Here is a 14,853-nt window from a genome sequence, read left to right as displayed (position 1 = left end):
TAATTTTGACTTAATTGAAATTTGAATGATTATTTATGAGGTTATCTAAAAAATCATGTCATAGAGTAAATATTTTTACCTAAATAATGATCTATCATCTTCATATTATATAAAATGAAAGAATAAAATTAATAATATATTTGAATTCTAACACTGTTTAATGTTTCTACAGTTAGGTCTCAATTATAATGCCACAAAAAGAATCATATAATTTTTATGCTTGTTGGTAGTCCATTCCTAATTTTCATTCTCTATTATTTTCAGCTCGATTGAGTTTGTAAAATCAGTTGGACTTCTTTGTTCTACTTCAAATAGTCCCGAGGTAACCGACGATGTTATGAATATATCTATTTCAATGGTTGGTTTTGGCCTATTGAAACATATATTTAGATTAAAAAAGTTTTTTAAGGAGTCTAATTTGAGGCTGTGTGGCGATATATGTTTAAAATGTTGATATTTATGATGCCCTCAAGATATTTCTAGATTTTCAACTTCCTTGAATTTAATCTTCATTTTCCTCCAATGTTTCCTCTATATTGGCAGTGTCATTTTTTATTCTTTTGGTCATTCATGTTATTTTGATGGAGGTTCTATTTAATTGGTAATTTATATCATATTTATTTATTTATTTTAAAGCTTATAGAATTTAAAAAAATGGATGGAGGAGACTTTTTCTTTATTGAATAGGATCAACTCCACTCATGGCGTTTGCCTTAGAATTAGACCTATTAGATCATGACACATGTCCTCTAATAGACACAAAAGACATATAATTGTTATTTATTGAGTATACTTCTTATTCAAAGTACGTTGAAATGAAGTCATTATCTATCTTAAAATATTCTGCTTATTAAATTAATGGTTTTAAAATGCATTACTTTCTTATGTCCATTCCTAATCATAAGCTATCGACATCATGAAATTTACTTCATTCATGTTTCTGATTATAAATTATTCTTTTTTATGTATTGGGTGGTGAGATTCATAACACTCAACTGCTATATTTGAATTTGTTCACCATACTTTATATTTTTTATATTTATATGCTCCTAAATTTTTAATAACCATACTCAAATTCAAATTCATTTATTATAGGAATATCTACCATAAACATGCTTTATTTATTAAACTTGCTTAAAGTTATGGTTTGTTTAAATTTATTACTATTTGACTTACTAGTTTTCAATTGAAATTATATTATTATCCTTCTTTTAACTTATTTTTATAATTTCTTTTGATTATATATATATCACATGTTTTTTATTATACTTTACAGGAACTAATTTGTTTTTCTCTCAACAGGGCAGACGTTTGGCCCACTACTAGGAAGGAAATGTCACTGCTGCTGCCTTCTCCGTGAAGTAAACACTCGTCTCTCTGAGGGTACCGCCACTGACCCCAACCCTTCAACAAATCAAGGGACTGCTTGTTTTCGGCCGAACCCATCCACTTGGCTGACACCTTTATCCATAGTCTGAATCGAACCAAAATTATTCCGTCTTTATATCTTGACTAAGCAAAAAGAATAACGGCTCAAGTCAGACTCCTTCCTTTAGAGGGAAATGTGCCTATGAAGTTCATTTACCCGCAAAGACGAATCACCTCCATTATACAATAACGGCTCAAGTCTCCGAAATAAAAGATCTCGTTACAAATAATAGTTTGCTTTGGACCCAAAAACATGACCAAATTGTCATTTCCCTCTGAGGAATGTGAAACTCGTATTGAGGGGAGGCAAAATATGTTGGGGCACGGGGAAAGTGACCTACCTACGGCACAGTTTGACTGGTCCAGTCACAGCTCAACACGTCTGAAATCCACACCAGACGAGGGCAACAACTTCGTTTCGTGCTCGGCTACGCACCTATAAGAAAATGAAATGAATATATATCCGCCGCACTGCGTTCACATCTGTAGGGCCCGGCGCGGCCCCCAGGATGCATGGTGGCATGGTGGAACGAACTTGCAGCCGAATTCGCGTCTATCCGGTTAGGTGAAAATAGAAACTACGCAAATCACGGCATGTGGGGTCCGGACACGCCAGCTCTGACTGGGTCAGACTCAGATATTGACATATTCGCATTTTTGCCGTCATTCTTCTCAGTTGCTGTGTTCTATAGAACTCTATCCTCCGAGTTACTACTGTTTCCTTCTGGGGAAAGGCGAGTTTTGAGACGTGCACGCAGTGATAGCCTTGCCATCTTTTATGTATTATTTTCTTAAAATACATCGTTAAACTATATATGATATTATTATCTTAATTTCTTTCATTTTGAATCATACTTGTAAACAAATTACTGTTTTCTGGGCTTTTGTTTTCCCAAATAACCCACGAAAATTAAGTCCAAGTTCTTTGCGATGCATCTTGATCATTTCGGTATAAACAATTCATGTAGTTGAATTACAGCTTCATCCAATTAAATTTCTCTCTGAACTAAGTAATTCTTTTTTCTTTTTGGCTCCAGAAAATTAATACTGAATCGAATAAATTAATATGAAAAGATAAAGACATATATATAAGCTCTGATCTCCACTGCGCGCATTTGCTAGAGAATTGATCATATGATCATGCATGCTATTATTTCGATAAAGCTGCATGCAGCCTGCGTACGTACATATATATAATAATCCTCTTTATATATTGTTCATGAATGATGACGTCGTGTTCCAGCATTTCGTATGCACAAGATTAGACAAAATAATTTGTAAGCGTTCAGCTTAATTCTCACGCAGCATCATGATTCCAATTAAACTATCTATCAGCGTAACGTTTTTACGAAAATAGCCCCCACCGAAACAGCTAGCGTCCATGTAATATATTGCACGTCCGGTCATTTTAATCAAGGGTGGAAATACGTGATACAATTCGTGAATTTAATACAAACGCAATACAAAATTAATGGATTTAGATTTGATGTTAATGGATTTGAGTAAAAATGGGTTGATCCTTTAAGATACTATTTAAAACGGGTCAACCTCTTTACCTGAAATTAATCTATTTTGACGCTTTTAGATTTTATTTTAAAATTAAAATTTTATTATTATTGAGTTGTAATATTGGTATTTCTTAGTATGTTTATGTTTTTCTTATTGGGATTGTAATATTAGACCTATACTTATATTTATTATTGTAGGATTTGTAATATTAGTTTTATTATATGTTAAAATTTGAAAAATATTAATATTTTTTGTTAATAGATAGTCTTTTTTTTTTTTAAAGATGTTGTGGCTACTAATAAATATAGATTTTAACTTTTATGTGAAATTATGTTAATAAAGTCAAATGAATTATGTGCGTTAGTTCAACCAATTTACATCGAACGAGTTGAAATGAGCCTTGTCGTATTGACACATTTATAATTAATTATTAAAATAGATCAAAATGGGTGACACGACAAGACTCGTTATCTAAATGGGTTGGGTTAGAATTTGAAAGTTTGACACGTTTAACTTAACAGATCGTGTGACAACCTAAAATTACTAGGCCATATAAGATAAGCCCGCAAATTTATTTTATTGAAATTTAGTTAGGCTCATAGGCCTGAAATTTTTATTTTAAAGTCGTCGAGGTGCAGTTCATGATTTTTTAGAATATCAATATGCCAATATTTATAGAAGACCAAATTATATTCGACAGGTAATTTTGGAAAGACCCCAAGCCCATAAATTTGTGTGTTAGATTATAAGAGTTTTATTGGGCTCAATAATTGGACAAAAGTCCATTAAAATATTTACGGACCAAGTAAATCCTATTTAATTGGTGATAGGCACAACTATTATTTTATAAGTCAAAAACGTCGTCGAACAAATTGGGCTCAATTTGAAATTTAACATCAACCAATTAGACTTATTACATGATTTAGCCTATAAAATTATACACAAGCCCTATATCATAATTCGACCCATTAAATACACAAGTCGCGATGAAGGCCCAACTTGCGTGCTATAAAAACACCTAGACCCGTCACCCGAGTACGTACATATATGTGTTCCAACCGATAGTCTCATTAACGTATCATCTTCAATCAAAATCTAGGGTTGTCGAAGGTTACTCCAATCCTCACCCAACCTCAACACACAAATTAAGGAAACTGCAAACCACACCAAACCCGCGTTCAGCCCATGCACACAACCAACCGCCCTCCCATATTTATAAGTTCACTGAATCAAAGCAGCGGCCAACCTCCATGAACGCGAAACCTTCTCTTTGCCCCCACCGAGAAACCCATGCACAGCATCTCAACTTGCAGAGACACACAACGAACCAAAAAGCCATTGTCTAAACCCATGCACTACCCCCCCCCCCCTTGCGAATATTGTTCCAAGCCGCAGCACCTCCACCAAGGGCCAACATCACCGTTGCCAACCCACGGATGAGTAAGCCATGTCTCAGTGTTATTCGTCACTGCACCACAGCCACGACTCACACATCCAACCATAAACAACCAAGCATGAAGCCCCAGCTGTACTCAGCCACCGCAGCCCAGCCCAACCCTAAACAACCGCGTAGGTATAGCCAACAAGCCATGCAAACCTCCAAGTCCCCTATTCTCCCTACACTAAAATAGAGCAGTTTGACTCCACCAATCCACCACCCCTTAAGCCACCGCTACATGCTGGAAACTCCACTGAAAAAGACGACACCACCCTACGTCGGAACCATCGTGGTTAGCCTCCACTACCAAGAACTACCACCATGATCACTAGTCCACGAGCCCTCGCTCACACAAGCTCGAGCAGCACCACCGTGAAGGTCTTACCATCCCCGAACCATTCAACTCAGCCACCAAGAGCAACCAAACGCCACCCTAGCACTGCCCAACACCAACCGTAAGCCTCCGTCGCCTTTTGTTCCTCAGTAATCTCTCTTCCTCACGTTAACTCTTTCTCACTAGAATCACCGTAAGTGATCCCGGCCAGCCCGGCCCCCTGCTCCATCACGTATACCCTTCTTTCTCAGTGAGGATGGAACTCTCCTATCTGTCGCACGACCATTTTCTTCCATGAGTGAGGCTACCGTTTAGTCTTCTGTAAGTATATTCACATGAAATACTCATTTACTTTATTACCTAGGTTATGGCAGCAGCCATTTTGGCCATCATTTCACGTGCAACATGCTTTAAGTTAACTTGATTTTTACCTTGGGCTTATTAGTTGTGGGTCTGATTTTTAAATGTCTGAATTTATCCATAAAATACTTAAGAGTTTAAATTATATTACTTAGTATTAGTTTTAAAACTAAAATTTTAGCTGTAAATAATAAAAGTAAAATTTATTCTTAACACTTTGAATACGAATAAGTCTATTTTATGAAACGAGTTTTCACTATTATTTAATATATTATAATAAAATACTTTAAGCAGATTGATTTTACTAATGAGTTAGATTGTTAAGTTGGACTTATTTTAATTGCGGTAGAACACCACTATAATATTTTGTAGTGAGCTAGGTTGAAAATAAATTTTAGGTTTAAGATATTTGGGTTATTTAGTCATTTTAGGTTCTTAATTGTAAAGTAAGTGCTTAATTAAAGAGTCACGCATGATGGTAAATTGATGCAAGTACCTGCATATTTATAGGTGTCAATTTATATTTGCTTGGCACTGTGGTGACAACATTCAGAGAAGTTAAAAAATCCAAGGAAACGAAGTTCCTATGCTAAATTTTTCATAAAATAAATGGACTGAGATTTATTTTGGAAAAATATGCATGTTTTGATATGAAAAGAAATTTGAAACAATCTCAATTATTTATTCTGCATTATTCATGAAATCTGCATAAAAGAAAAAACTATTTATGTCATGATTGGTGTAGACATAAATAATATTTTTGGCATTCTGTTTCTAAACTGTGTAAAAAGAGAGAATATAAAATTTGAAAATTTGTGCATAATTATGTGGAGACACTCTGAATCTATTTTGATTATGTGAAAATGATATGATTTTGTTCAGTACTCTGTTTTTAAATAATATGGCATCTGAAAACCTTTGGCATGACATTCTGATTTCGTATCTGGCTCTATTTCTACTCTGCTCTGACTTTACCACGGGTGTAAAACTATGGCCTCTGTTTGGGTTGGTATCAACTGCCCTGTCTCTGAGTGCACTTACTTTGGAAACAAAGTGGTTTTCTGCGTAGCTTTTCTTGTGTGCACACTCGGGACTCTAAGAATGATAAGGGGAATATTCACTTCTTTCTCTACTTAGTTTGGTCACCGGAGATAGCACAACCTTACCACGAGGGTTAAACATAATCTATGTTTTGATATTATGCTCTAATACGATATGATATGATGATGATGTGTAGTTATGTTATGTTATGCCAAAAAACTTTTGAATATGAGTATTTTCTAAACCATCGTTCTGATATTTTAGTAACATGTTTTGTTTTGGCATTATAAAACTAAATGTTTTGTTTTGCATTCTGAACTCTGTAAATGATTCATGTTTACATATTAATATATGTTATCTATTTATTGAATTATTGATAATTCATCCCTTATCTATATAATATTTTTCAAATAATCTGAATGTTTCAATTGATGATTAAGATTAAGAAGCATGAACGATATTAGTTCAGCACAATGGATTAAGCACAAAAGGATGTCATAGTTATTGAAAATTTTTATTCAATAAACTTGTTGTATTTTGATGATGTGGTATGTTGAGAGGTTGACGTTTATATTAAGATTTTGTGGTATTCCTAATTAATTATTTGGAGTAGTTGATTTAAAATAATAAGATCTATATGTAATTGAGAAATTAGAATCTATATCTGTACTATGAGATATGATTTTAAGTAAAAGTTAGTAACTCTCTAACCCATTCGGGTACAGGCCGTTACAAGTCGGGTTCAAGTTTATCTGTATAATTAAATATTTATAATTTAACACGACACAAATACAATACAAACACAATCTAAAAACACGATTTGTTTAGCATAGCTATTCGACTATCGTGCAGTGCGAGCATGTAACGGCCCTCAACGTCGTACCATTGACTATATATCGCGTGCACAGTCAACGACGCAGCAAAGGTGACTTTGTTCAGTAGATCTGCATGCACGCAGGAATGAATATATATAACTTGTTTTTATTGATGAAAGGTTTATAGTTTGAGTAATGATATATACAATATTTTTTATAATATATGATATAAAATAAAGATATTTTTATAAAGTGGTGTTATTTTATATGACATTTTATAATAATACTCCTTATTTTAGAATATGATTATGAAATATATTATAAAAAATATTATATGTTTATGATTTTTCTCATTCTAGCTACGTACGTACGTACTCGGCAATCATTTTTAGTGCCATTTAAAACCACTTTATACTTATTAAACATTAATGGAATCGAATACTTCGGAATTTTGCAATGCATATGTTGAGCCTAGACCGCTCGATTTTCAGTTTTTATTTTTATTTTTATTTTTATTTTTTATTTTTTTTTATGGTCAGACAGACGTCGATCGTTAAAATATTGTGGCCGGGTACGTGTCACATGAGTGTGTGGATAAGGACAAAAGATTATTAATTTATATATTGTGGTAGGACATACGGATAAACAGTTGAGATGAGATAAAATAAAATATTTTAAATAATAATTAAATAAAATATTATTAGATATAATTTTTTAGTCTTATTTTTATTTTAGAATTTAAAAAAATTAAATTATTTATTATATTTTTATATAAAAATTTTAAAAAATTATAATAATAAGATGATATAAAATAAGATAAGAAGATTTATATATCCAAATCATGTGGGTTCAATCAAATCATCAAATTAAATGCCGATGATATTTTTAACTAACTACAATTAATAATATTAATAAGAACAACTGCTTCCTTCTTGATAGCTTCAAATTAATTGCACAAGATATTGCAATTTGCTCGTGATTGTCTGCGTGGGATTGCACAGTGACTGGCACACTTCGTACAGTCTCTACCATAATTTGAGAACTGCCGCTATCGAAAAAATAGTCTGAAAATATGTTTTGAATGTGTATTTTATTTTATTTTTATTTTTTAATTATTATAAATATTTTAAAAAAAATAAAAAATTCATAACATTATTAAAAAATAATTTTTTAATCACTAAAAAAAAAAAAAGAATTTGAAACACAACTTCAAGATTCAAATTCGAGACTCAAAGCATTTCCCATCATTTATTTTAAAGCCATACCAGCCATATGCATGTTGAAAGGGCAAACTCAGCAATACTTGACAGTGAAAGCAACCACGATAGTGTTAACACAAATGTGCGCATATAACTGTTTTATACATAAAAAATAAAATAAAATAAGTTTTATACTCGAAATCACAGCATGTGCTACATTTCGGCGATCTCTTTCCATATTATTTATTTATTATTTGGTGTCGTATTAAAAAATAATAAAAGAATAATAACTGAAAAAAAAAAAACAAACAGGTTGATTAAACAACTCTACGTAAGTGGTCCGGTAAGTTTGATCCATCCAGCTATGTTTGGAAGGCAAAAGTAGGCTTGGCTGAATACCGTATGCTTGCCTTCGTTAGCCTTCGAGGACTTCCGTTGCTATTAAATTTGGACTAATCGTGTAGGGATCACCTAAAACTAGCTAAAAAGAAAAGTGGGCTTGGGCCTACGATAATTATCAATCTAAGCCCAATTCAGGCCCAGTCATATCATACATACCTCTTGTTAACTCATGAGTAAAGAAAAAGAAACCGCACTAGCAAATAGGGATGTAAACTCAAACCGAAAAACCGGACCGGACCGGATCGAACTGGACCGGTTTTACAGGTTTTGAACCTGTTTTTAAAACGTAAAAACCGGCCGGTTCCGGATCTGGAATTTTTTGGACCGGACCGGACCGGTTGATTAAAAAAAATAAAAAATAATATTTTTATATATAAGTTTTATACAAAATATTTTATATATATTAAATATTAATATATATAAGTTTTATATATAATGTATAATTATAAATTTTTATGTGAAATTTTATATATAACATATATATTCATATATGAAATAATTTCTTATTATAATTTATAAATTATTACATAAAATGTTAATACTAAATCACTAAAAGTTTATAACTAATACTAATATATAACTTATAACTATACCAATAGTCTAATATTAATACTATTATATAGTCTAATATATTAATAAAAGTATAAAACAGTTTTTTTTAAATCAAATTTTTTTTTTTTATAAACAAATTTTTAATGACAAATTGTGAAATTTATATTTTTAAAAAACCGAAAAATCAGACCGGACCGGACTGGAAACCTGTAAAACCGGAAGTACCGGTTTAGGAGGGTAACCAGTGCGTAATCGGTTTTGAAAAATATAAAACCGGTATATACCGGTTCGGTCCTAGATTTTATCCAAAACCGGACCGGACCGGACCGGTTACACCCCTACTAGCAATAGGTTGGGAAATTTGTTTGACTTGGCTGCGATTTCAAAATTTCCTGTTTGAATTTTAGTAAAATTGGGGCAACATTTACAATAGTAATCCAGTTGATATAAAGTGGTGGGAAACGCATGAAACACGCCTATATTGCTTTCAGGTTATATGGCAATAAACATATCCACACGGAAGTCATGGTACCAACAAACTTCACCTAACAAATGCCAGATGACGACTTTGTAAGGATGGAAGTCTAACCATATTTACAGCCACAAATAACAACTCCAGTCTCCAACCTTCTTCACCCACCACTCCTTTCCCCCAGCAACTCCCATAGCAATCAAAATGAAACATATTCCAATCCATTAGGGCATCCACAACCCCAGGTCCATGCCCCTACTTATCCCCCACACCCCCCCTAAAAAAAAAAGGTCTCAAAAAAGAAAATGAACAAAAAAATAATTGTGAAAAATAGAAGAAAAATAATTTTCTCTATTCTTCTGGCATGCATCCTCCCGGGGAGTAATTTGTCTTGACTTATCTACTCTAAATTTCTACCTTCAATGACCCATCCTTCATCAATTTCAAACTGAGATTGTTGAACCGCTCTCGTGAATATTGCCGTGATGCTTTCCTCCAATCTGTGCCTGCCTTCATCATTGTGGCAAATTCCTCGTAACTTATACGTCCGTCCTGCAAGTTTATGCAACAGGATTAAGGGTGAATTTTAAGCATGAAACAATAGAATATAGGACCCAGTCTCGTGAAAGAGCATAGAGTCACATGCCTTCCAAACAGAAAATGCCGTGGAGAACGCATCATTGGTTTAGCTATTTAAGTATTCCAATGTTACCACCAGCAAAGATGCTCATGTATGCAGATATTTACAAACATAATATGCCTAAAAGACATTTTTGGTGTAGGTCAAACATTACCCACTTCTCACACATCATCTGATTCTGTTTCATAGGCATTTTTTTAGGTCTGAAGTGTTTTTACCACAGATAAAATATTCAGTGAAAGCCTACAAACCTAAATCGCATCTCATTGCCATCCAAGTATATGTATGCTTGAGATTGAAAAATACCGAAGCGGATGTGCTACTTCGCATAAAACAAAAGGACAAAATAACAGCAATTGTTAAGAAATTTGACAAACCTTGTCTGTGTCCACATCACGCATAATGGCATTAATGACTTCTTCACTGCTTGTCTCAATTTCATCAGCTAAGGCATCTCTTAGCTCCTCAATTTCTATATATCCACTTTCGTTTTGATCAAAGAATTCAAAGGCTTTGCGAAGGTGCCCATCATCATTGCCCATCTTTCTTAAGTGAACAGAGATAGCTACAAATTCCCCATAGTCAAGATATCCATCCTTATCTACATCACCCTGCAAAAAAGAACCTCTGATTACTCCCAAGACCACGAGCTGCACAAAGCTTTGGAATGACTTAATGGCAAACATTATTGTCACCATTAGAAAACATGTTCCAAAAAAACAGGTTTTTGAACAAAATATATGTTCAGTGCAACTTAAGCGCAGGTCATGTTACTCATTTTTGCATTTAGTTTGACATGTTTTATTTACAAATTAAAAGGAGCCTTGAATATGATGAAAATATCTGTATCTCAGACATTTAAAGCAAAATCATGTTTCCATGTCAAGCCTCAACATGGTGAAAAGATTTTAAATGCACGTATTACTTACTGCTTCCATTAGAATTTGCAGATCTGTATCAGGTATCTGATGGCCAAGTTTGTGCAACCCCACTCTTAGCTCGTCTATGTTAATTTTGCCTCTATTGCCAGTATCTAGCACCTTGAATCCCTCCTTTATGCCGGCAACTTCCTCTACAGACAAATGCTGGGCGATTACCTGTGAATAAAAAAATGAATTAATATTCAGCTTAACGCCTGTCGAAGATCAACAAGCATATAAAGTTTTAACTTATAGAAAATGGAAGGCATGCGAATTTTTCTTGGACAGAAGTATTTTACCTTGAGAGCTCTTTTCTTGAGCTTATTCATTAATGAAAATTGCTTGAGCCTTGCCCTCACAGTTTCACCCAAAGAAACATTTGGAGCTCTCTTTGCATTCTGTAACCAAGGATGATCTGCATTTGATGAAGGATTAAAAACAAGAGTTTGTTATATATTCCAATTCCACACTTCCTTTTTTTAAGTTTTAAAATACATAATCAATTTGCTTGGCAACAGGAATTCCATACATTAGCTATTGATTAGAACTAAACATTACCTAGCACTGCCTGAGCAGTAAGCCGCCGCTGTGGGTCAGGATTAAGCATCTTCTTCACAAGGTCTTTTGCATTATCAGAAACTTTAGGCCAAGGATCCCTTTTAAAATCTACAACAGACCGTATAATTGCTTGTGCTACTCCTTGTTCAGTTTCTGCATGCAAAGAGAACAAATTTATGTATACATACATCTCATACCAAGTTAAACATAATTTAATACAAAACAGTTTTCAATTACAGTTTGTGTAAAATTTTCACAAAAGCGAAAAGGGGTTATTCTTTCATTCATAACAAGACTAACCTGCCCAAAATGGTGGGAAACCACAGAGTAGGATGTAAAGGATCACTCCAGCACTCCAAACATCTACTTCTGGACCATAATTCCGTTTGAGCACCTCTGGAGCCATGTAGTAAGGACTTCCAACTATCTCAGTAAATCTCTCACCTGCCAAAATAGTCAATTTGGCTTATGTACATGGAAGGACACCATCAATTGATGAGACTCAGAACAAGATCATGACATGTGGCAGCTATTAAAATAAAATTACCAGGTTTAAAGAATACTGAAAGCCCAAAATCAATTGCCTTCAAAGGTGCTGTTTCCTTCATGTTAGCAAACAGAAAGTTCTCAGGTTTGAGATCCCTATGCATCACACCATGCTTGTGGCACATCTGCAACACCATGAAGCAAAAGTACATTTCAAACCCCTTCTACCAAGAAAAAGGGTTGGGGGGTAAAAACACAGATGAAAACTATAAATTTTCTGAGTCTAGAAAATAACACTAGGATAAAAGAGAAGTCCAATGCATAATAGTGAAATCTGGTGGCTATTACAGAAAGAGTCCATATATTTTTTATGATCCTTTCTTTTTATGAGCACACAAAGAGTTTAATGGAATGCAATTAAGATATCCTAGGAAAGAATAATGCAAAGTCTGAGCAAATTGACCATAAGCCGAGTCACTAAACTAGTAGAGTAGAAAATGTTTCATGTTCTTCAATACAGCACATTAAATTGTTTACTTATTGGAAAACTAGGAGATACGGTTACCCACAACATAAGAGAGGATTAATTGCTTTGGTTTTGCTGCTTACATTGCATTTTCTTTGATTTCCAATTATTTAACATACGAAGGGGAAAAAACACAATTTTATCAGGTAGTTTCTTCCAAGTGCTTTAGAGTGATTACCCAATTTGAGTAAAAAGCACTATAATCTCAGCAGACTTCAATAAAGCCTGGATTTATTTATACTAACCGAGTGCTCTAGTAATCTATACTCAACACCGATATGTATTCAATATATAAAAATCGCAAAATTCAACAATCTTAACTCATCAATGCACAAACCTGAACAACTTCCACAACGGTCTTGGTTACCGCGGCAGCAGCGCGCTCCGTGTAATGGCCCCTGGAGACGATCCGATCGAAGAGCTCGCCGCCCTCACAAAGCTCCATGACGAGGTGCACCGCATTGTCGTCCTCATAGGTGTCCTTCAAGCTGACAATATTGGGGTGCTTGGGCAAGTTCTTCATGATCTCAACCTCTCTCCTCACGTCTTCGATGTCCACCGCCGTCCTCAGCTTCTTCTTCGATATCGATTTGCAAGCGAACGTCTCGCTGGTGAACCTGTCGGTGCAGAGGTAGGTGATTCCGAACTCGCCGCGGCCCAGCTCGCGGCCCAGATCGTACTGTTGCTTGATCTCGCGGCCGGTAGGCTCCTTCAAGACCGAGAGCTTGTGACTCCCACCATTGGCTTGGTGGTGGCTCGCGCCATAGTCGGTCGCGAACGGGTTTGGCGTCTTCTTATTCTTCTTGATGTCATCAGCGACCGTTGGCGTTACGCAACAATTACCCATGGAGTGATTTCTATGGTTTTTCTATGCGTCGGCGAAATGAGTCTGAGAATTTGAAGGAAATAAAGCCAAATCCAATAAAAATCTGATCTTCCTGTAATGGAATTGAGATTGGTCTCCAGAAAAGTTCTGGGTTTCCGGGAAAGAAATTGAGAGGATTTGCAGGGAGGGGGAAGATATTGGTGAGTGTGTTAAGGAGCGAAATGCCCACAAGTAGATGAGGAAATGAGGGGAGATTTTAAGGAATGGGGAGGGGAGAAGTGGGGTGGGGGAGAAGTGGATTGAGGGAGGCAATGTGGCGTGTGAGAGAGATGATGAAGGTGAAGGAAGGTCAAACCTCTTTTCCCAGCGACTTCCCTCCCTCCCTCCTAGGCTCCTAACCCCTCTCCTCTTCTCAGGGAGAGAGAGAGATATGAGAAGGCTCTTCTGTTTGTTTTCCCAAAATATCCAAAACAATATTCAAAAGTTATTTCTTTTAATAATCATTATAAAAGATATATTCTATTTGTTTTTATATAGAATGAGGTGGATCAAAATTAAAATTAAAATTAAAAATTAAATAAAATATTATTTAAATATATTTTTTTAATATTATTTTTATTTTAATATTTAAAAAAAAATTAAATTATTTATTTTATTTTATGTAAAAATTTAAAATAATTATAATAATTAGATAAAATAAAATAAATGAGAGGTAAATGATTATATAGGAATAACTTTCAACGTTAATGGGATGACTTGGCATGCAACGTTAATGAGAGGTAAATAATTATAATAGGATGTTTTTACAATGAATGCAACGTTAACATTTAAGTAATGCTACGTACTAAACTGTTTACCCGATCTACGGTCCAAGATGACTTGGCATGCACACTAAAATTTGCCACATCAGCAATCTGTTAAAAAAAAAGATCTTGAATTTTCGTCAAATATATATATATATATATATATATAATATATAATCTCTGCCCAAGCCCCAATTCTTTATACTTTTTAACGGCTTTTATAATTATATTATATGATTTTATGTATTCTAAAATCCTATTTGTAGTTTTTAAGTTAATAAGGAATGATGTCATAAAGTCTCAACAGTGTAATTTTGAAATTATAGTAAAAATTAAGCAAAACATTCACCATAAAACATTCTAGAAACCATTACAGTATTTTTCGATATTTTCTATAACCACACTTTCATATTTCTCCTCCCAAATTTAGGAAATAAATTAAAAAAAATTAGGCTTCATTTGGATATTAAAAGTATTTTATCTCATCTTATTATTACGATTTTTTTAAATTTCTATATAAAATATAATAAACTAATCAATTTTT

General features: G+C 34.1%; 1 protein-coding gene across 1 annotated transcript; it reads right to left on the bottom strand.

Annotated features, from left to right (window-relative positions):
* Positions 1-9,525: 9,525 nt before the first annotated feature.
* Positions 9,526-13,933, bottom strand: LOC109001552 (calcium-dependent protein kinase 32-like). Its single transcript, XM_018978902.2, has 8 exons — positions 13,018-13,933; positions 12,216-12,339; positions 11,969-12,112; positions 11,669-11,821; positions 11,410-11,525; positions 11,120-11,287; positions 10,568-10,801; positions 9,526-10,102 (listed from the first exon to the last, which is right to left on the bottom strand). The coding sequence occupies exons 1-8, from the start codon at positions 13,525-13,527 to the stop codon at positions 9,956-9,958; spliced, it is 1,596 nt and encodes a 531-aa protein (XP_018834447.1). The 5' UTR covers positions 13,528-13,933; the 3' UTR covers positions 9,526-9,955.
* Positions 13,934-14,853: the final 920 nt, after the last annotated feature.

The sequence above is a fragment of the Juglans regia genome, chromosome 3, assembly GCF_001411555.2.
Source record: "Juglans regia cultivar Chandler chromosome 3, Walnut 2.0, whole genome shotgun sequence".
NCBI lineage: Eukaryota > Viridiplantae > Streptophyta > Magnoliopsida > Fagales > Juglandaceae > Juglans > Juglans regia.
This window is presented reverse-complemented; position numbering and strand designations above follow the sequence as displayed.